Source organism: Epinephelus moara, chromosome 16, assembly GCF_006386435.1.
Source record: "Epinephelus moara isolate mb chromosome 16, YSFRI_EMoa_1.0, whole genome shotgun sequence".
NCBI classification, from domain to species: Eukaryota; Metazoa; Chordata; class Actinopteri; order Perciformes; family Serranidae; genus Epinephelus; species Epinephelus moara.
The window spans coordinates 23,850,028-23,871,622 of record NC_065521.1 but is presented as its reverse complement, the minus strand read 5'-3'; the positions used below and the strand labels follow the sequence as shown (position 1 = coordinate 23,871,622).

At 41.4% G+C, this 21,595-nt stretch overlaps 4 protein-coding genes across 4 annotated transcripts in view; 2 read left to right on the top strand and 2 right to left on the bottom strand.

Annotated features, from left to right (window-relative positions):
* The window catches only part of LOC126402332 (zinc finger protein 335-like), a 12,972-nt gene extending 8,456 nt beyond the window's left edge, over nucleotides 1–4,516 (top strand). The window contains exons 19-28 of the mRNA XM_050064230.1: nucleotides 441–555; nucleotides 647–844; nucleotides 1,125–1,267; nucleotides 1,396–1,535; nucleotides 1,661–1,758; nucleotides 2,217–2,303; nucleotides 2,420–2,503; nucleotides 2,596–2,655; nucleotides 2,790–2,895; nucleotides 3,771–4,516. Coding sequence (XP_049920187.1) covers nucleotides 441–555; nucleotides 647–844; nucleotides 1,125–1,267; nucleotides 1,396–1,535; nucleotides 1,661–1,758; nucleotides 2,217–2,303; nucleotides 2,420–2,503; nucleotides 2,596–2,655; nucleotides 2,790–2,895; nucleotides 3,771–3,892 — 1,153 coding nt within the window. The 3' untranslated portion in view covers nucleotides 3,893–4,516. The remainder of the gene's footprint in view (nucleotides 1–440; nucleotides 556–646; nucleotides 845–1,124; nucleotides 1,268–1,395; nucleotides 1,536–1,660; nucleotides 1,759–2,216; nucleotides 2,304–2,419; nucleotides 2,504–2,595; nucleotides 2,656–2,789; nucleotides 2,896–3,770) is intronic.
* Nucleotides 4,517–8,015: 3,499 nt separating this feature from the next.
* Nucleotides 8,016–9,622, top strand: LOC126403141 (uncharacterized). Its single transcript, XM_050065625.1, has 6 exons — nucleotides 8,016–8,049; nucleotides 8,130–8,441; nucleotides 8,657–8,783; nucleotides 8,866–8,984; nucleotides 9,091–9,137; nucleotides 9,266–9,622. The coding sequence occupies exons 1-6, from the start codon at nucleotides 8,016–8,018 to the stop codon at nucleotides 9,434–9,436; spliced, it is 810 nt and encodes a 269-aa protein (XP_049921582.1). The 3' UTR covers nucleotides 9,437–9,622.
* Nucleotides 9,623–12,496: 2,874 nt separating this feature from the next.
* Nucleotides 12,497–15,125, bottom strand: LOC126402839 (pepsin A-like). Its single transcript, XM_050065150.1, has 9 exons — nucleotides 15,066–15,125; nucleotides 14,676–14,817; nucleotides 14,433–14,550; nucleotides 13,867–13,985; nucleotides 13,564–13,760; nucleotides 13,361–13,477; nucleotides 13,135–13,279; nucleotides 12,837–12,935; nucleotides 12,497–12,738 (listed from the first exon to the last, which is right to left on the bottom strand). Exons 1-9 carry the CDS (start codon nucleotides 15,119–15,121, stop codon nucleotides 12,604–12,606), a joined length of 1,128 nt encoding a protein of 375 aa, XP_049921107.1. The 5' UTR covers nucleotides 15,122–15,125; the 3' UTR covers nucleotides 12,497–12,603.
* A 3,021-nt stretch (nucleotides 15,126–18,146) lies between these two features.
* prok1 (prokineticin 1) lies at nucleotides 18,147–20,339 on the bottom strand. Its single transcript, XM_050065477.1, has 3 exons — nucleotides 20,157–20,339; nucleotides 18,960–19,085; nucleotides 18,147–18,579 (listed from the first exon to the last, which is right to left on the bottom strand). Exons 1-3 carry the CDS (start codon nucleotides 20,337–20,339, stop codon nucleotides 18,460–18,462), a joined length of 429 nt encoding a protein of 142 aa, XP_049921434.1. The 3' UTR covers nucleotides 18,147–18,459.
* Between the last annotated feature and the right edge of the window lie 1,256 nt (nucleotides 20,340–21,595).

Genomic DNA, 21,595 nt, shown 5'->3' with positions numbered 1-21,595 from the left:
CCCCCGTTCAACCCACAATCGGTGGGATTCGCCTTTTGTTTCTGCTGCTGGTTGAAATCTGTAGGCTGCTCGCACAGCGTGCTGAATGATTTAAGTCTATTTTGCTCGCTCAAAACTATTTTTAGTTGCAAATGCGAGTGCGGTGACGGACGGATCGCCACACTGCCGACATTTTACTCCGCCGGTCACGGCACGCTGTTTGATTGCATTATCAAAACATGCCGCTATTATTCGGCCTTGCTTTTAACCTATTCCACCGAATACTGAATGTGTGTTTTTTTGCAATATTCGGCCGAATATATTCGGTTACTGAATATTCGGTGCATCCCTAGTGGAACAGATGATATTAGCCTGGAAAATACAGTCACATGATAGGACTTATTAATGACCTTTCTAATGTCTCAACAATCTGTAATGTCATGAAACTGTTGTCTTTGCAGTAATGATGAGAGCAGTCCTTCTCAAGCTGCAGAAGTCTCCGGGTCAGAGAGCCTGAAAGGTGACAAGTACTACCTTACATCAGCACTACCTGATGGGGTTCTGCAACAGGTGGAGGTAACTGCGAAAGATCAGTTGTGTTGATATGTAAAAATCTGTGTACACCGAGTATCCTTCCTTTCTGACTGTGTCGTTTGTTTTCTGCCAGCTGAGCAGTGAAGCTCCAGCCTCTCCCTCTGCTGTGAGCTCTCCTGGCATGGGCACAAAGAGGTTTTCCTGCAGAATATGCATGGAGTCTTTCCATGGACGCTCCGACATGGAAAACCACAAGAGGGCACACTTGGATCCCAACACCTTCAAGTGTCCTGATTGTGATTTCACCTCCACTTCCTGGCCTGAGGTCAAGGTGAGTACTCAATTCTGTAATTTTTTTTGAAATCTTAACAAAAAGATATTTGTTTTAATTGAGAAGGCACAGACAATAATCACAAATTAAAGTAATGAGCTGCCATAAACTGATCCAAGATTCTCCACAGGGTGCAGTAATGACACTCTTATGAATATTCAACATCTCATCAAATTAAGTTTTAACAGGGTGACAGAAAATGTATCAGCATTTCCGCCCTCATGTGTAAAATTTGTATGTGTTTTAAGGCGTTTCTGTCATTTCATCCTATTTATTTTAGGCTCACATGGGGCTGCACTCCTACCTACGCCCTCACAAGTGTCCAAACTGTAGCTTTGCCTCCAAGAACAAGAAGGACCTGCGCCGACACATGATGACACACACCAATGAGAAACCATTTTCTTGCAAACTTTGTGGACAAAGGTGAAAGTGTAACTAATTTAACTCTTTACAAAAAAAGGAACTCGTATGCAACATAGCTGCACACATTAGTTAACAAAATGGTAATGAACAGCTATCAATACTGATGTGTTTTTCGCCCAATATCTCAGGTTTAACCGTAATGGCCATCTGAAGTTTCACATGGAGCGTCTCCACAATCAGGATCACCCCGCTCGCAAGAGTCGCACCGCCACATCTCAGCAGACCATCATAGTGAACAGTGACGAGGAGGCGCTGGCCACACTACAGTGTAAGGAACACAAATGAAATGAAAATTAATGAATGATTTCAAGTGTTAGAGTTATGGGTTTATAGGTAATAAACAAAGGCCACATTTAGTGTAAAACAAAATGTGTATTTGTTTGTGTTTCTCAGCCTTGCAGGCACATCAGACAGTGATCACTCCGGAGCGGTTGCAGGCTCTGGGACAGGAGCACATCATTGTAGCACAAGAACAGGCACTGTCAGACCAGGTACCTCAACAGTCCACACTATACTGGACATACCTGTAACTTAAAGGAGCTGTATGCAACATTCAGTGCTTATCTTTGATTCAGAGTCTGAGCTGGTATTGTCTAAACACAGCTCTAAATATGGAGGTGCCTGAGCCAGTGGCTAGCAGCTAACAGTGCTTAACAATGCTGACAGAACTAACAGTGTTAACGTGGTTGGGACTGGAAGACAAAGCTGTCCCACCACTGTGGGTTGGGATGGCATTACCAGCAGTAACTGTCGTATGAGCGTGGCGCAGAGCATCAGGATCTCATATGCAATAGCATGCATGTTCAGCTGGAGTGTTTGCTTCTATATAAATGCTGTGAATGTTGGATACAGCTCCTTTTAACAATATTTTTTTTAAATAGGTCATTCTTGCATACAGTATGTACCCACTCTGTTTTAAACTAAATGCACTGATGTGTACATTAATCAGGAGGAGGGCACATACATCCAGCAGATAACCACCATAGATGGACAGACAGTTCAGCATCTGATGTCAGGAGAGAATCAAGTGACTGAGGTAAGAGACAGTTTGTAGATTCTACTATGACAATACTGGAGTATCAGAAGTATATTTATAACAGAGCCCATATTATAATCTTAAGCTTTCATGTCACCTCATTTGTCCTGTTCCAGGTTCAGTACATCATCTCACAGGATGGAGTGCAGCACTTGATCCCTCAAGAGTATGTAGTAGTAGCTGATGGCAACCACATACAGGTAATACCTCATAAGAAGTCACCATGACTGAGGGATACATGCAGTGTTTCAAGGTGATAATGTCTTGTTCTAACTGCTCTTCTGTTCCTCAGATGCCAGATGGACAGATCATCCAGTATGAGCACGACGGGGCCTTTCTGCAGGAGCAACAGGTGAGGCAGATATCGATCACTTGACAGTACAGAGATTGAAAATGACAAAGTGAGGCAGATAACCTAAAAGGCTGAAAAGCGAGAATTTTTTGTTATGACAGAAGCTCATTGCCTCACGTCCTTTATGTGTTCAGATTGCTGTAAGTCATGACGGTCAGATCCAGTATCTACCCGTGAGCTCGGAGCAACAGATGGTGAATCCTGAGGATCTGGAGGCTGCTGCCCACTCTGCTGTCACAGGTTGGCTCTCTTAGGGAACAGATTGCATTTCACATGTTTTATATTCAGTCCAACACTACACTGTTCGTTTGTTTTTATGTACCAAAGTCATTAAAGATCATGCCTAAGATTCTGCATGGAGCATTTTCCAAAGCATACCACAAGTCTCTAGGTTCAGGCATTTTTCAGTTCAGTGTTGACTTACTCTGAGATAAAAATAAGCTTGTGGGGATTTTATTTTTATGTAGGTAATCTATTCAGTTGATCATTTAGTTTTTTTTATCAAATGTGCATTATTATAGCCTGCTAATGTAGTTGAGAGTATTTTGGAAATGCTCGAGGATACTCTCATGCATACTTGAGTCAGATGTAAGTGTTGTGATTAGGGTTGGGTACCGTTCATAATTGAAACGATACGGTACCGGTACCAGTATCTGGAATTCGGTACCGGTACCAAACAGTACCTTATTTCAGTACTTTTTAAAGTCTAAACTTCTCAGTTTCAACATTTTATTGAGAACATTTAGGAACAGTGCTGCACGTTAACTTTTGTCTGCACATTTTTTTGTCGCCATTGTTGCTGAGTCTGAGGTGCGTGTCATGCGCTCTCGCTCCACCTCCACCTCAGGTACCGAAATTTGGCACCATTTCATTTTATGTAAATGGGTACTCCGTAGTACCGACGTGAATCGGTACCAAGTACAAAAAGTACCGAGTTTCGGTACCCAACCCTAGTTGTGATCATACATCATTCGTAGATGATGAGATAAAACCACTTTCTCATCATCTTACCCATTGAGAATAATTATAAGTTTGAAAATGACATGAGTCATTATGATGAAGAGCAATAGTAACTATTTCATATCAAACTAAATGGACCTTCTTTGTTCTTACAGCTGTAGCGGACGCAGCCATGGCGCAGACGCAGACAGTCTACACCGAAGCTACACCTGAACAGCTGGAGCAGCTGCAGCAGCAAGGCATCCACTATGATGTCATTACCTTCACAGATGAATAGATGGCTGTTTAAACCTACCGGGATACAACCCACTACAAACCACTATGAGCTGACAAGTACAGTGACCTCAACTTATTTATGCATTCAGCTGGCTGTGAACTAAAGCGTTATCTCCTCTACAGTATCATCTGCTCGGGGGCGGTTGCACTGTTTAATAAGATCAACAGCTTTTTTATAAATTCAAGTTACTGCACCCATTGCTTCTAACTTAATCAAAGGGGCTGTGCATTTAAGAGTCAGTTAAGCAAGATTGGTCTGTTCTGTAATTATTAAAGATGATTTGTGTTTACGTGCCTCAACTGCTTCCATTTGCAAGACAATGTTATCAAAGAAAAAGAAATGGCTTCTATCATGTTTTAGGAATAATATACCGAGCGTCCAAATGAACATTTTAGTTTTTGAAAGGAGTGAAATGAAAAGGGAGTGTTTATTTTTGATCTTTAATGATAACGTAAGAGTATATGGATAATTGTTAGAATGACACAACATTATGTTAACTAAGTATTGTTATGTACATACCTTTTGCATTTGTCTTCTGTTCCGTGACGGGGGTAAAGTTTTGATTTGGTGGATATGAAGTGTTTAATAAGCTGAAAGCTGACACCAAATAAATCACTTTGTGTATACTTGTGTATTCTCTCTAATGTGTCCATGAATATCTAGATTTTACTCCGATGACTTTCATTCTTTAAGGTACACTATGCAGGATTTTCTTTAAATAACAGTGTATATGCTGCCTTCAGATGGAACTGGTAAAGCTGTGCATAAGACTTGGGAAGCTGTGTACATGATATGCTTGGTGTTACAGTGGTTAACTTGTGAGAGCACCGCTGCTAGGCAATGGCAACATGGACGTTACTGTCAGCATCTAGAAATCACTGAGGCTAAGAGGTAGAAGATGAGGTTCAACATTTTCCTCAGATGAGTAAAATTACAAAGAAAAACTCCATTAATGACTACAATTACAATGTATTATCTTGCCATCCACCTCAAAATGAACTTCCATGAGGCTGCCATTTTCTGAAAACGTCTGCAAACACACCACAGCTTATGAAGTAGCAGCTTTCAGAAAATGGCACTTCTAAGGTTGTGACCACCACAAGAGAGGGTCATTCATATAGATTCTTATCATGAGCACAGTACACTCGACTTCATTTGAAGGCAGTAATAGACTCATACAATAGTAATCCCTCTTAGTCATCACTTCTAATTTACTAAAAGTGCGTGGTGGTGTATTTATCTGCAGAGACTCTGCCCTCTGCCTGTATTTTATTTTCTTCTTACCTTGCTGTGTTCGGGACATTACTAGGTTTAGCAGGAAGGTGAGGTCAGGACTTTATGAAATGGTAGTGACCAGGCGGCAGACCATAAGTAGCAAACATTTGAGGGGAAGCTATGAAAATTGCAGACACAGCGCAGAAAAAATATAGTGAGGTGAAAAGCCAAAGCTTTTTGACTTTACAAGACTTTACAAAGCTGACAGTCTGCCGAGTATACCTTTAAAACATGTTCCTCAGGAACCCATGAGATAAAGTGTGGGGTCCCCCAGGGGTCAATTTTAGGTCCAACTCTTTTAATCTCTACATGCTTCCCGTGGGGGACGTCATCAGGAGGCACGGCATCAGCTTTCATAGTTATGCTGATGATACGCAACTGTACATTGCCGTGTCTCCTGATGATGCAGGGATAATTGATGCCCTTTTTAACTACATTTTAGACATAAAGTCATGGATGGCAGCGAATTTCCTGCAGCTCAGGACAAAACAGAGGTTTTAGTCATTGGTCCTGAAGGCCAAAGAGAGAAATTTTGACCAAAATTACAGGATTTTAAACCAACACAATCTGTAAAAAATCTGGGTGTGATTTTTGACTCTGAGCTCTGTTTTATTCAACATATTAAAAACATAACAAAGGTAGGTTTCTGCCACCTTAAGAATATAGCCAGAGTCCGCCCGTTTCTCTCTCAGGCCAGCACGGAGGTGCTGATGCATGCTTTTATCTCCTGTAGGTTAGAGTATTGTAATGCCCTGCTCTCTGGTCTTCCCAAAAAGAGCATCTCAAATCTACAATTATTACAGAATTCAGCTGCACGAGTGCTGACGAGGACCAGAGGTCGGGAGCACATTACACCAGTTTTAAAATCGCTGCATTGGCTCCCCGTGCGCTTCAGGATCCATTTTAAGGTTCTTTTATTAGATTTTAAATGTCTTAACGGTCTTGGGCCTTCTTATTTATCTGACCTGCTTTTACCATATCAACCCTCGCGGACCCTGAGGTCCTCCGGCACCGATCTTTTAACCATACCACAAGTTAGGACTAAAACAGGGGAGGCAGCATTTAGTTATTATGGCCCCTGATTGTGGGGGTCCATGTCATTGGTCCGACAGCCCATTGGTCCGACATCCCATTAGTCCGACGGTCCGCGGTGCTGAACGGCTCCTGGCGGGCGTATTTCTACCTTGATGGTGCACTGCGACCGGCTCTGGGTCAGCTTTGAAAGGCTTGAGGCAAAGCAGGCTCGGAGCTTATGTGTTTGTCACTTTCTTTTTCATTTTAACCCACACCATGATCTTTTCCCAACCCTAACCAAGTGGTTTTTGTGCCTAAACCTAACCAGACCTTAACCACAGGGCATCATGATGATTTCGGAACGGACTTCGGAATAATGGGATGTTGGACCAATGGGCTGTTGGACCAATGGGCAGTTCCCGATTGGGGTACAGCCTGCCAGAGAACATCAGGGCTGCAGAGACTGTTGATGTTTTTAAAAAGAGGCTCAAGACTAATCTTTTTAATCCGGCTTTTAACTGATCTCTTTATTTATCTATTTTAAATTCCTTTTATCAGGCTTTTAACCGATTCATCTAGCCTATTTCTTTTTTGTTTTTTTTTGTTTTTTTAAAATGCTCTTACCCTTCCTCTTTTTACGTTCTTATCTCATTTAACCTTTATCTTTTGTTATTTTAGTTATAGGTTTTAGTTTTGATGCATTTTATGTCTCTGTCTAGATCATTCTTACCTAGTTATTAACTTAATTTTATGAGCTAAATAGCTTTTTGTTTATTTGGTTCATTTTATACCTTTAATCCTATCCTACTGTTTTAGTCTGTTTTTAGCTCCAGTGTTTCCTCATGGGGGCCTACCACACTGAGAGTTGTTCCTGGTCTACCGATGGGGGTGCCGTCCTGTGGACAGCTCTGACCTGGGTGGCTGAAGGGCACTGCACCTCGGTGTGGAACCTCCTGTCTGTCCGGGTCGGGGTGGTCTCTACGGCGGCGCTCCCTGTGGCCGTGGTCCGTGGGCCTTCTCAGTGTGGATGGCCCCCAGAGGTGGCTTTTTCCTTGCCTCGGGTCTCGGTGCTCTTTAGTGATAGCTAGTGTGTGTGTGGGTATGTGTGTGTGTGTGTGTGTGTGTATACTTTTGTATTTCTATGTGGGGTGGGAGGGTTGGGTTTTCTCTTTTCTTTTTTGTTTCCTGTTTTGGTTCTTTGTTGTTTTTAACCTCTGTGAGGCACTTTGTGTTACTGTCGTATGAAAAGTGCCTTATAAATAAAGTTGATTTGATTTGATTTGAAAATTACCTATCTGCTTCAAAATATAACACAGTGGACACAATAAAAGCAAAGCCATTATACAAGAATCACACTGCAAGCCTCAGCCACAATGAGTTGATGCAACTTTATAGACATTGTGAGACTGTCACATTGCATTATAATGTGCTAATGGCAATTCCAGCAACAACATTTTAGCAACAGGGAACAAGGAAGCAATGACAGGAAAACTTGAGCAATGTAATGTAATCCAATACCAGCACACCACAAACTACGACTTCTGATGGTGTGGACATCAGCAGGGTTGTTGTTATTAGGATGTAACACACTATTCTGTACAGTGCCTGTGTCAACACTCTGTACCTCAGCATTATGGAAACAGCTATAAAGAAGCTAAATATAAAATATATCAGAAGCGTGCCACAACATTCCTCACAGAGGACGTCTGTCTGTGTCCTCCAGCTGATGAACTGACAACTTCCTCCTTTCCTCAGCAAGGAGGGGCCTCAAATCCTCTAAAAAGAGTGGAAAACTGTCAAAAAGTGCTGAGGCTCCCTGAGCATTACACTGAAGATGAAGTTTTCCTTTGTCTTGGTTCTTTTATTAGGTATGGTTTAAAAAAAAAAGACACTTTTCAGCTCTCCAGTGCCTGTAATGACACATTACTAAGGTATGTTTGTTTTGCAGATATCCCTCATCTAAACGGGCAGCAGAAGATCAAGGAGTTTGAACATGTTCTGCTGAGACTGGCCTTCCCTTCATTTTACAATAGTTACAACAAGTCCTGCTGTAAACTCTATCCAGGAGGATGCTACAAGCTGCTGGACAGTTCAGGGTTTACCTGTGATTTACTGAGAGGACGAGTTACGAAAACTGAGAAAGATGGCTGGATTGAATTTAAGATATCGAACGTGCGGTTCGTGGACGGAGGCTATTACAGATGTATTGTTCTGGGAACTGAAAACCGCATCTACAGTGATTACTACGTCGAGGTGTATGGTAAGCAGTCTAAAAATCTTCATTGATGTGATGTTATAAATGTGAATCATGCAATAGCCTCTAGTGTGCACAATAATGTTTGGCCAGAAACTGCTTTATCACATCTTAATATTTACTGGCAAAATGATATTTTAGTGTAAAGTAGGGAAACAATTGCAAAGGTTTATTCTTGCCATCAACTCTGGAGGCTTATTTGCCATTCTTGCATTTTGCAGAGTTCTCAGGTCACCACACTCAGTCACACCCATCACTGACAACAACCATCAATGCCCCCAACACCTCCACAACATTCCCAGAATCCACTGAGCCAGCTCTGGCACAGGACCGCAGTGACAGTCTCAGGTATTCACTCTGCAGATCACTCATTTTCAGTGTACAGTGTAGTCTGACTGAAGATAAGAGATGTATTTTTCTTCCTCTCCAGAGTCCCCTGGAGTTTTGGCCTGCCTCTAGCTGTCATTGTGTCTATTACAGTGATGATTCTGATCACTTCAGTTATTGGTGTTGTTTGCTGCAGAGTCAAGACGAAGCGTAAACAGCTGGGTAAGCAGTTTTCTTAAATTTATGATCGCAAAGACCTGAGAGTCTAAAAAAACACTGTGCTTCTTTTTCTGGGAACGGGTAAACGTGATCATGTTTTTCTTTGTAGACAAATATGGAGAAACTCAGTGTGAGTCACAGAAACAAGAGGCCCCGGTGAGTGCTAAACAGGGAACATGTCGCCTCTGTGATTCATTGTCACTTGTTTTTGGAAAGCACATTGCATGTTTATGTTTCAGACTTCCTCCACAACACTGTCTCCTGACAAAATGTGTCTCCCACAGGAAATGAGCAGCATAGTCTACACAACAGTGGACTTCAGAGTTCACCAGAAATCGACAGAGTTGTACGCAAACCTGAGGATGTACAATACACAAGTGGGAGCACCTGATTCAACCTGGAGCACGGAGCATGATGGGATGGTGGAGTACTCCACACTCGCAATCCACCAGTGAAAGTTTCGATAGTTTGTGTTTAATGGGACTGATTTTATTTGTTCCACCACAGAAATCCATTCATTTAAATCATAAATGTCAGTTTACCTGTCATGGTTAGTGCTGCTCAGCCTGTGCAGTGTTTGAAAGACATTCACCAGGTAGGGAGGATCCAACAAAGACATGCATTTGGCTGCATTAAAGGAAAAGTTCACCCCAAAATAAAAAATACAGATTTTCACTCTTGCCTGTAATGTTATTTATCAGTCTAGATTGTTTTGGTGTGAGTTGTCGAGTATTTGAGATATTGGCTGTAGAGATGTCTGCCTTCTCTCTAATATAATGGAACTAGGTGGCACTCGGCTTGTGGTGCTCAAAGTGCCAAAAAATTACATTTGAAAAACTCAGCAGTATAGTTTCTTTCCAGAAATGATGACCTCGTTACTCAAGATAATCCACAGACCTTGTTATGAGAAGTTTCATGTAGGAACTATTTTCTTTATCCCCGTGTCAGTGTGTGTTTTCTCCAGATACTCCAGCTTCCTCCCACAGTCCAAAAAACACGCAGGTTAAGTTAACTGGTAACTCTGAATGGTTGTCTGTCTCTATGTGTTTGCCTTGCAATATTCTGGCGACCTGTCCAGGGTGTACCCCGCCTGTCACCTAATGTCAGCTGCGATAGGCTCCAGCTTTCCATGACCCATAACAGAATAAGCAGTTACACCTGCAAACCATATCCCTATGCAGAAAGAAGCACGTGTCTACCCATGGATGAGAGGCTCATGCTCATTGGGGGCATGATAATATAATATGTAAATATTAATGGCATCCTCCTCAGCTGAGCTGTAATGTTAGCTAGCTCAGAAGTGCTAGGTGAGTTAGGACTACATGCACGCTTCCTTCTGATACATTTGGCAGGTGTAGTTCGGTAGAAGGAAAATAGTCCCTACATGAAGCAGCTCCCAACAAGGTCTGTGGATTATCTTGAGTTACCAGGTCATGATTTCTGGAAGGCCATTGAGTTTTTTTAGTGTATTTTTTGATCCTCTGAGCACCACAAGCCGAGGTGCCATCTAGTTCCATTATATCAGAGAGAAGGCAGACATCTCTATGGCCGATATCTCCAACCCTTGGCAACTCACGCCCAAACAATCTAGCTTAATAAAAAGCACTACAGGTAAAAGGAGCAATGTGTATTTTTGATTTTGGGTTAAACTGTCCCTTTGAGGGAAATGACGGATCCAGCATTTTTGGATCTTGACCCATACTAGGGACTAAAAATCGCTATTCTTTTGTCTGCTGTTAGTTCCCCAATTTGTATAAAAGTGCAATAGTTAATCACTGAACAACTCTTTAATTGTATATAGTTTTGTGTTGTTTGTGAAAATGATAGATGACATCAAAATGAAACCATAGTGGATTAAAGAAATGAACATAGTCTGGTAAAATTATGACAAAACATTTGTGTTTGCTTTCATGTCATTTTCTCTTCTGACACTGTGTTCACACCGTGTGGAACTAGCAGCAGAGTTGTCAGATTATGTCATCAGGTTATCTTTTGTTATATCAGTGTTTGTACTTATCAGTTTCCTCTCGATTACAACCTGGCCCCGTGGCTATTCAGAGAGCCGCTCGATATTCTATTTTTGGCGTCTTCTCCCCTTACACAAAAAAGCTGGTGGCAATCCTTTTTGTTACATCTGTAAAAGGTCAAGTTTCTGTTCAGAGCGAATGAATGAGCAGACGGAAGAGCTTCTTATTCCTGTGACATTTCAGCGCAGTGCTGTAACACAAAACTACAGATGTTTCTAAAGACGTTTTTGCTGTACTGATGTGTAATCTTCGCAGTGGCACCCTCATTATTTTTTTATATTTTATGGTGGCCAGATGGTGCCACTGAAAATCTTGGGATGGCACACCAAAACCAAAAGCCATAACTAAATTTGACAATAAAAGCCAGAACAAACAGATTAAAAAACAGCACGTATCCCAGGGCTGTTGTGATAATAAACAAACACTGAAGGGTATGCCCCATTTAAAATAACCTGTGCAATATTTCACTGTGTGCAATAAACATTTTTTAGCTGGGGACAACTGTAATTTTAAACCATGCAATATGTAACTGTAACTGGCTGCTAAATGCACATTTCTTATACATAACAGAGATTTCTGTTTCTTTTTTTTTAAATTTTATACAAGCACTCCTGTTTCTGCACACGTGTATTTTTCATTTATCATTAGTCTGTTTTCACCGTTCTATTCATTAGTAATTCCCTTTTAACCTTTTACAAAGGTTTTGCACCAAACAGGAATGCATACAATTTTGTTGTACTTGTACAATAACAATAAAGATTCTGATTCTGATTTAAATAACTAGCACACTGCACTTTGCTCTGTTGTATGTACTTACATTTTACACTTTATAGGCTACTTATCCACAGTTTTTTGTAATTTGTGTGTGTGTGTGTGTGTGTGTGTGTGTGTGTGCGCGTGCGTGCATGCGTGAAAGAATACAGAATACAGAGACAACAAATTTCATTGTATGCGTCATGCAATGACAATAACAGCACTCTAATTCTAACTCTAATATGCAAAAGGCCCCATCACCTTTTCAGTATTATAGCAAGACAAACAGGCTTTGTGGTTTTGCCTCTTTTTGTTGTAGTTTTGCATCTTTTTGTGGTTTTGTGTCTCTTTGCTGTTCCTTTGCATCTTTTCGTGGTCATTTTGAGCTCCTTCCTGGTTGGTACAGAGTGACATTTTGCAAATGAAGGCCAGGGAGGCCCCCTGACAATCTGGGCCCCTGGGCCTGTGCCTAGTAGCCATGTTCAGTAATCCATCCTTGTAGGAATGGATGCTTTACATTGTCTAGTTTCACAAGATACCACTACCTTTGTCTGGCTTAAAAAATGAGCATGCCACAGCCTCTTTAAAACAGTAATGTCGGCCTCCAGTTATTTTCACCGAGGGGCTGGGGGTGCTGCTGGATCATTGTCTCAGTCACGACAGTCAGACACAAAAAAGTACACAGAATTGCTTTGGTTGCTATAATCTATTTAATGCAAAGGCCGCTACAAAATGTTCACATGTATTTCAGTCTCCATTTGCACATTTGTTTTGCTTTTCATCAGACAAGCCCCCACATGGAAACACACATGTATAGTTTATCCATCAGGAGTCTCATCTGACTACACAGACTGGGCCAGACCGATGTACCTGGCCTGGGCATCAAAGATGGCGTAGTACTCCCTGATGAAGACATCTCCCAGGATCCAGAGCTCTGAGCCACCCTGGCCAAAGCCAGTGTTGCAACCGTAGTAGTTCTGCGGAGAGACAAGAGAAAATACATTTACTCTCCTCAAATCTTCTTTACAGTGTTGAAAAGTGTTCTGTCGTAGTGGGTGGCAGGGGTTTCACTGACCTGAGAGACGTAGGCAGATGCAGGGAGGGTGAAGTCGTGTCCGTTGAGAGTGAAGGTGACCTCAGGCATGCTCCCGACGTTCTGGCAGTTCACCGTAGACTGTGAGAAGAGTATTACACACAGAATTGAAGACCACGTAGCAGCAGAAGTTGTATTTATTAGTATTTTACAGGTTTCCAGCGAAATCAAGTCACTAAGTCCTGCTTAATTATTTTTATTTGAGAGATTTGACGTCAGAGCATGAACTGTCTGTTTACTCTGGGTTCAGAAAGTGGTACAGTGTGATTGTATGACTCACCTCTCCGTACTGGTTGGTTGAGGCTCCAACCCAGGAATTCATGTTGTTGATGTCATTGGTTGGTCCAACGATCAGGGAGGTACCGGTGTCAATGATGGCCTGGCAGCCACCAGCACAAGCCACAGTCTGTCCATTGATTTTAACACTGTAAGAAAGATTACAGTAAGGCGAGAAAGCTTTGCGCAGTGTGTTTGTGGTTAGTATTTAGTTTGTGTTTTCCTTTTACCCGTCCATTTTGATCTGCCAGTAGGTGGCAGAGGTCAGAGGGACCCAGGTGACTTGTCCAGTGTAGTGGCTGTTGTCAATACCACCAAAGACGACCTCACTGCCCTGGTCGCCGTGGCTAAGAGACAGAAAAAAACATATTCCCATGAATTAAATGGGAAATGACACACTCCCAACCCACATATTTCCATCCTGCTTCAGTACCTGCTCAGGTAGACGGAGAACAGGGGCTGAGACACCAGTCCTTGCTTGACCATGTTGTCAAAGACAGGCACAACATTGTCAGCAGCAATGGTCTGGAAGGCCAATCCCAGGATGCCATCAGCAGCCATGTGAGCCATGAAGGGAGCCTCTGTCTGGCTAATGCCAAACACCTGGTTTTGCACAGTGATGCCGCCCACCTGGACACACACAAGACAGCTGTCAGTCACAGTTCAACAGACCATGGAGATATGCCTGTTTGAAGTGTAAATAGACTATGCATTTTGTTCCAGGGGCTTTGGTTACCTCAACATTGTCAATGGCCAGACGTCCAGTCATGCTGCCAGTGCCGTACTGGATGGACAGAGGCTGGTCGCCCCATTTGAAGGTGGAGGACTGCTGAGGGTTGAATTTCCTGTGGTTCTCTGCAGAGGTGCAAATGTGTATAATAGGAATAATAATCATATAAACAGCACAGAGTGCCGTACTTCTGCCTATACTTGGTATTAGATGTTCAACAATTAGATCTTCTGCTAGTAAAATATATTAAACTAAAAAATATGCACTACAAGTTAAATTCCTGAAATCAAAGTTTTACCTAAGTAGAAGCACAGATATACATGAAATAAAAAAGTACTTAAGTTCAAAGATAAAGTGTTTCAGAAGGGCTTCTGTCAGTGTAATGTAATTATACTGCTGGCATTTCAGAGGGAATGCAGGACACACCTCCTCCCTTAATATTTGTTTTTATTAGGCCACCAAGTGTTTGACGATCAAAACTTCCCTGGGGGAGGACCCCAAACCCCTTGTTTCATATGTGTCCACCCCAATACTGAAACAAAATCTTCGCCCTTGATCTAAGCAACACTTACGGCAGGCCTGGCTATTGCAGTACACTGAAGGGACCCACAGGTTGGAGGAGCCTGTGTCAAAGATGACAGTGAAGGACTGAGGTGGGGTGCCGATGGAGATCACACCATAGTAGGACAACTAGAGGGACAGAAGACGACAAGTTGACAGATGCAGATTAACATGAGCTTGACTCAAATGTAGCATAAAATATTTTTCTCTCAACTTAACATAAGATAGAGACACAGCTACTGGTCTGGGCTTACGTCAGCATCGTTGGTCATGGACTCAGTGCCACTCTGCTGGAACTTGACCATGGGGTTGTATGGGTACTTCTTTCTGTACTCCTCCCATAGTCCTTTCTCCTGCAGGTCCTGCCTGGCAGTCTTTCCCTTGATCAGGGGAATCCTGCACATAGAAAAGGTGGATAGAGAATCAGTAAAATGCTCACCATTTAAAAAGCTGGAGAAATCAGAGAGCAAGTTCTACTTTGAGCTTTGTGCAAGTTTGAAAGGTGCGATAGCTCAAAACAAGATGGCCTTTAGATTTTCCCTCAGGAATAGTAGATGGAGAGATTGCCTTTCAGCCTATTGAAGCAGAAAATGTCAAAGAAATAAAGGAACAGGTTGCTTTTCAACCAGCCTGATCAAACTTACTTATGGAAGCATTCGGAGAAAGCCACGAGGGCTGAGAGAACCACAAGCCACTTCATCGCGTCCCTTTGCTGCTGGACTCAGACAAGTGAAGTTCTCGTGGCAGAGTCCAGCCCTTAAATACAACAAATCAAGGTTGTGCCTCCAAAATGCCCTTCCGCATAAGTTGATATCATGTATCAGCTGGAGATAAGAAATATGTGATACAGCGCCTCTTATCTGGGAGCAAATATCCCATTAAACAAATGGACACTGAAAACTTGTGCTGGAATTCATAGAATATTTTGAAGCAACTATTTACTGTAAATTCAAATATGTTTCATAAAGTGCAGCTGATATTTTGTATTTATGTTGTTTGTATATTGTCAAAATGATCACACTTAATAGAAATTATGCTAAATGTACAAGAGCAACTATTACCAACAGTGACAACATTAAGACCGCTGGTTTTGTTTTCTCCTTGAGTCTGTGTGTGTGTGTGTGTGTGTGTGTGTGTGTGTGTGTGTGTGTGTGTGTGTGTGTCATCACGGCAAAATGTGGCCCTGGTGACATTTATTGTAACGGAAACTACTACTGAAGCCAATTTCAGTATTTTGTCACGTGTTTATATGTCCTTCTGTCTGTCTGTCTGTCTGTCTGTGGACAGATTTTGTCAATGTGATGACATCACACCCACGCAAGATGCAGTCACGAAACCTTACATTTTTTGAATCAAAATGAAGGCCAAGTTCGAAGATTGGTGTGGTCCGAGCGAAGGTGCCAGAAGTAGGAGTGTAGGAAGTAGGAAGTTGCAGATTGCTGTATTGAGGCTGGAGTGACCTCATCACAAGATGAGTCTCTGTTGAAAGCTTTGTGTTTTATTGTTTCTACTGTGAGGTGACATGGTAGTGCAGTGGTTAGCATTGTTGCCTCACAGCAAGAGGATTCCTGATTCAAACCCTGTGGCTCCCCAAGGTGGGCAGTTTGAATCCTGGGCTGGGGGAGCTCCTCTGTGCAGAGTTTGTATGTTCTCCCTGTGTCAGTGGGTTTTCTCCGGGTACTCCAGCTTCCTCCCACAGTCCAAAGACATGCAGGTTAATTGGTGACTCTAAATTGCCCGTAAGTGTGAATGTGAGTGTGAATGGTTGTCTGTCTCTATGTGTCAGCCCTGTGATAGTCTGGCGACCTGTCCAGAGTGTACCAATGTCAACTGGGATAGGCTCCAGCCCCCCACAACCCCTAACAGGATAAGTGTTTATGGAAACTGAATGAATGAATGTTTCTGCTGTTGTAGAAAGTAATGTAACTGTTCTATTTTTTTTATCTCAGGTATTGTTTAACTCAAGAAGTCCTGAAAACAGTTCAACAAGAATAATTATGTAAAGGAAACATGTCAGAGGGTTCACTGACTTTTATTATCCAACAGATCGAGGTAAGGTCCTTAACAAATAACTTAATGTGTTGACATGTAGATCAGGAGATTTGATGTCTGGAGTTCCTGTTTAACGTTGATACGGAAATGTTCCATGGGTTTCCAAAGGTGTGAGCTGAGGTTACTTATTGGGCAGGGTTATCTGATAATAGTAGGACGCAAAACAAAGGCACGGTGACATGGTGTGACGTATGAACAAAGAACAACAAAACACAGTTAACACAGCACATATATTGTACTTTGCCTCTGATTAGAAAGTTAATTGCACATTATATTGACATAGTTGATATTACATTTATTTCCATTTGTTATTGGTGCATTTCTTTTGGTTAATTGTTAACAAGGACCAAAATAACTGATTACTACTACTACTACAAGTAATCTAATTTTTAAATCATGATTAAAAATCCATTGTGCATAACTGCTTCTATAACCTTGGGTTGCATCTGATTTCAGAAAATATGTTTTGCACTGAGTTTATTCCATGGCTTTAAGTAACCTTTAACAAAGCACAGTAGTATTAAGATTCTTTATTTAAGTAAAAGTAGCGGTACTACACTGTAAAAATAATCCATTATAGCCTAAGTAAAAGTCCTGCACTAAAAATGTGACTTGAGTGATAGTAGATATGTATAAGCATTAAAATGTACTTATAATATAAATAAAAGCAAAAAAATACTTATCCAGAAAATCATCATTATTAGTTGCGCATTAATGTGTAAGCAGTTTTTTAATGTTGCAGCTGATTTAGCCATCTTTGTAAGGAGGATTAATCTACAGCAAAGTGTTGTATTTTATCAGCTTGTCATAGGTTTTCTGTGTAATAACCTAATCTGCAAAGTAACTACAGCTGTTAATATACTGAGGTTAAAAACACAGTATTTTCCCTCTGCATTATAAGGAAATATGCAAGTAAAAGCACCTAATTGCATTAAGTAAATATACTCAGTTACATTACACCATTGTCGGTAAAGTGTAATGAATGCCACAGCTCACAATATCTCTGGTGATTTATTGTTTTGTAATTAAATCCATTGAATTCATTTGACCCTTTTTGTTGTCTTTTATAAAATATTTTAGCATAATAATACCTCAACTATTAATATTAATGATACTATTCTTATCATTATACATAATTTATATACATATATAAAACAGAGGGTGAAGAATTCAATGTCTTACACAAAGATACTAAAGCAGGACAAGAGGCAGTCTGTCTCTCAGGACAGCTGCTTTGTTTCTACTTTATATAAAAAAGACCATATGTTAGAAATGACATCAACTGAAATGACAGAAAATGTATTTTAAGAGCATGTTAAGCTCCTAATGTGAATGAAAAACTGTCAAAAATGTCTATTTAGAAACAAACAAAGCCTAAATCTTCAGTTGGAAATGTTCTGGTTTTAATTCACATCTGCAGTAGTCAAATGTTTGGACATCAGTGTAGTTACATATGAAGGTCATCATGACTTTGCCCATGTAGGTAAAGGACTTTATGAACATGACCTTCATCATAATCAGACCGTGATTAAAACCACTTGACATCCCATAACACACATTATGTTGAATCAAGCAACATAAACTGAACACAAGGGGGAAAACCCTCCATGGAGCACGTGCTCAACATCAATGTTGTTATTATACTTTTATTGACAATAATATTAATACATTTCTATTGATAAATTAACATAAAGTGAGCATGAAAACAAAACAGCAAATGTTTAAACTGTTCACAAATATCTTCTTTGTTTTTATTGAGTAAAAAGTGTCTGATATCTGCTGTGGCTCTTTAAAGGTTACACTCTCTTGACATTTCTGTCCTTGACGTGTGATTGATTGAATCCAGACTACGAATTATAGTGCATAGAGTACACAAATAAAGAATACAGCCAGTGAAGATTAAATATGTTTCTGATCCACAGCCTGGTCAAGTCTTCACTCTGAGTGCTGTTTCTGATCTTCTTCGTCTGAATGTTTGGGCGTCATTTAAAAGTCCAGGTCTTTGAAGTTTTCAGTACATCTATACTTGCTTTCACCGTACCTGGTGCACACCAAGTCGGGGAGACAGGGGCAGGTGTGATGTTGCCTTTTCCCTTGATATGGCACCTGTAAGTGGGAGAGAGGAGTGGAGAGGGATAATCTGACAGTTTAAATCCTTCATCAGCTGACAAGTGCAGGTCTTAAAAAAAGTCTGAATTCACTGACGGATGTGATGTTAGCAGAACTAATTGTTGCCATCTCCAGATGATCACTGTGATGTATGGCTCTGATTGGCCGGTTTGCTCTGGAGAAGATCGATAGCGTCTGCAGTTATCAGCAGCTTTTCTAAAGCTTCAGCCAAACCTGCCAACAGCTTGATATAATCTGAATTTCCACTTGCACAGAAAACAAGTGTGGGCAAGAGAATCTGTGTGTGTGTGTGTGTGTGTGTGTGTGTGTGTATGTGAGTGATGCAGGAAGATTAGTGACCTCACATTTCTCCCTACCTTATGGCTAAAGGGGTGGCATTCATCCCCTTCCACACCTCTTGGGACGCACATCCTCAGGCCCCGCAGCCATAAACTGACAGCACAGCAAAGACCAAACCCACACTGCATGTCTCTCTCACAGGCCTGCAGGACAGACAGGGACAGAGAGAGAGAGAGACAGAGAAGAGGCGGTGGAAGACAGACAGAAAAGAATAAAAGAGGCAGACGAGGAGAGTCATTTTGATGCCAGTTTGGTCATGCTAATAGAGATACCCTTTAATGTTTGAATCTATTTCTATTTTTACTAATCGTAACAGAGATGCCCTCTCATGCTCGTACAGTGAAAGCCATTTTATCCATTGCCTGTCATCTCCCTAATCCATTTACAAATGAATATCAATTGGAGGACTGAGATAATTTCCTCTTGTTATTCCAGTGGACTTGAAGCGGAGGAGGATGTGGTCTCCTGTCAGTCATGTGTAATCAAATTTTACAAAATTATCCAGAAAAGTGAACTGTGCTGCTTACAGTTATATAGTTTTTTGCATATTTATAGGTTAAATGTGACAAAACCAAACCAGAAATCTATGTGTTGGAGTGCAATTACAACACGCCTGCCAATGCAGAATTAATGCTGAAACAATTTGATTTGTTGATTATGCCATCAAAAGAAAATAAATTGCCAATTTTGGTTTTAAGTTAACTGTTTAGGTAGTTAACTAAGCAGAAATGCCAAACATTTGCTGGCTCCTGCCTCTCAGATGTGAGGATTTGCTTCTTTTCTCTTTTTTGCATTGTTGCAAATGTAATATTTTTGGGTTGTTGACTGTTGATCAGCCAAAAGCAAGCAACTTGAAGAAGTTACCTCAGGCTCAGGAAACTGTGATGGCCATTTGTCGCTACTGTACAAGTTACGCACCAAATGATTGATTGAGTAATCAAGAAAATAACTGACAGATTGAGCAGTAGTGAAAATAATTGATAGTTGCAGCCCTAGTAAGTAAGTAAAACCACAGTTTCTCAAATCACTTTTAAAAAGAATGAAGGCAATAACAAAAAGAGATAATAAAAATGTAAAATGCTGTCTGTAATTAGACATTACCTGGAAGAGTAAATTGGGTAATTAAGAGTAATTAGACGCTCCTCTAAAAACAACATGAATCTACTAAACTGATGTAACACCAGAACAGTGTGCAGCAGAAACCTCTCACTCACCCCTGTGATGACGGCTCCTCTGGTCCAGCTCAGAGACACCAGCAGGAAGGACAGCAGCACCGCCCTGAAGCCCATGACAGCAACAGGAGAACTGGACTCTCTGAACACCCTCAACACTGGACGACAGCTGTTAACGGTCTGTCCTGCACCTCGCACTGGATCCCCGGCTCTCCAGTCAGTCATGAAGGTTCCCAGAACTCCTCAGAGGGGGGAGCCACAGTCTCTCCCTCTCTTTATCCCCCTCAGACCCCCCCACCCAACCTGCCCTCCCTCTCTCCCTCCGCATGTCTCCCCACGCCCTCTCTGCATGTCTCCTCAGAAGCTTCGTCATCTTACGCATCTGGGTGACGGCTGATGGAGGCTCACAGTGGTCCCCTCTACTTGTCCATCTTTGACCGTCACACAGGGTCTGACCATACATCTGCTCAAGGCAGAGGCTGACAGAGTTTCCATGACTCAAACGCTTCAAGCCAACACAAAAAAATATTGGAAACTATTCAACAAGTGATGACATGCGTATGAACTGAAGTGAGTCTGACATCTCTTTGTGAGAGAAAGGGCACAGGTGCCATGAGATCCTGATTTATTTATCAGCCGGGACAAGACAAATCAACATCAAAGCCATATAACGAGTTTACTGAAATTACCACCGGCTGACTCATGAACTGGGCTTCATGTGAGGATGGAAAGTGATATTCCTTATTTTATTATGGGATATGTGTGCCAGGATGCCATGTGCTGTGACTGCTGTCATTAGGGCGGCAAAATATGCAACAAAAAAATCATAATGCAGTTATATTGACAACTGTGATGTGAGTCACGATTTTGGTGGGAAAGGTGATTTTTGCATTTTATTTTCACTGAAAAAAAAAAATTATGCTGATGTGATATTTGCTAGGGTTTTTATTACATCAGCGCTTCAGTGTATTCAGTGTGATGTATACGATCTATAGTGTCACTTGATGGATATCACATATAATAAAAAAGTCTTTTGTGCTTAATTACATAAATAATAGTAACAATTCTGAATTATATTAGCTGTTATACAGTATATGACAGGGTGGTGATACACTGACTCACAGTCAGATCGCTATTCTTGGTTCATTTGGAGATTTACTGAAGTTGTAAAGCGGCCATATGTCACAAATAATGGGATCTAGTGTTGATGCCAACTTCCCTTCATACAAGATTAAAGATCCCTTGTGCGTGTGTGATGCACAATTGTGTGTGTGTGTGTGTGTGACAAGGGAAGATATCATGTGTGTGTGTGTGTGTGTGGACCTTGTGAATTATTCTGCATGCATAAACTTGGACGTGTGTTTGCCTACGTGCATGCTCAGACAGTGATGAGCAGCAGGTTGTCAGAGGAAGCGTCCCGGCTCTGATTTAAGCTGTGAGGGGAGAAATGTGAGAGATGGAAGAGCAGAGAAGATAGAAGA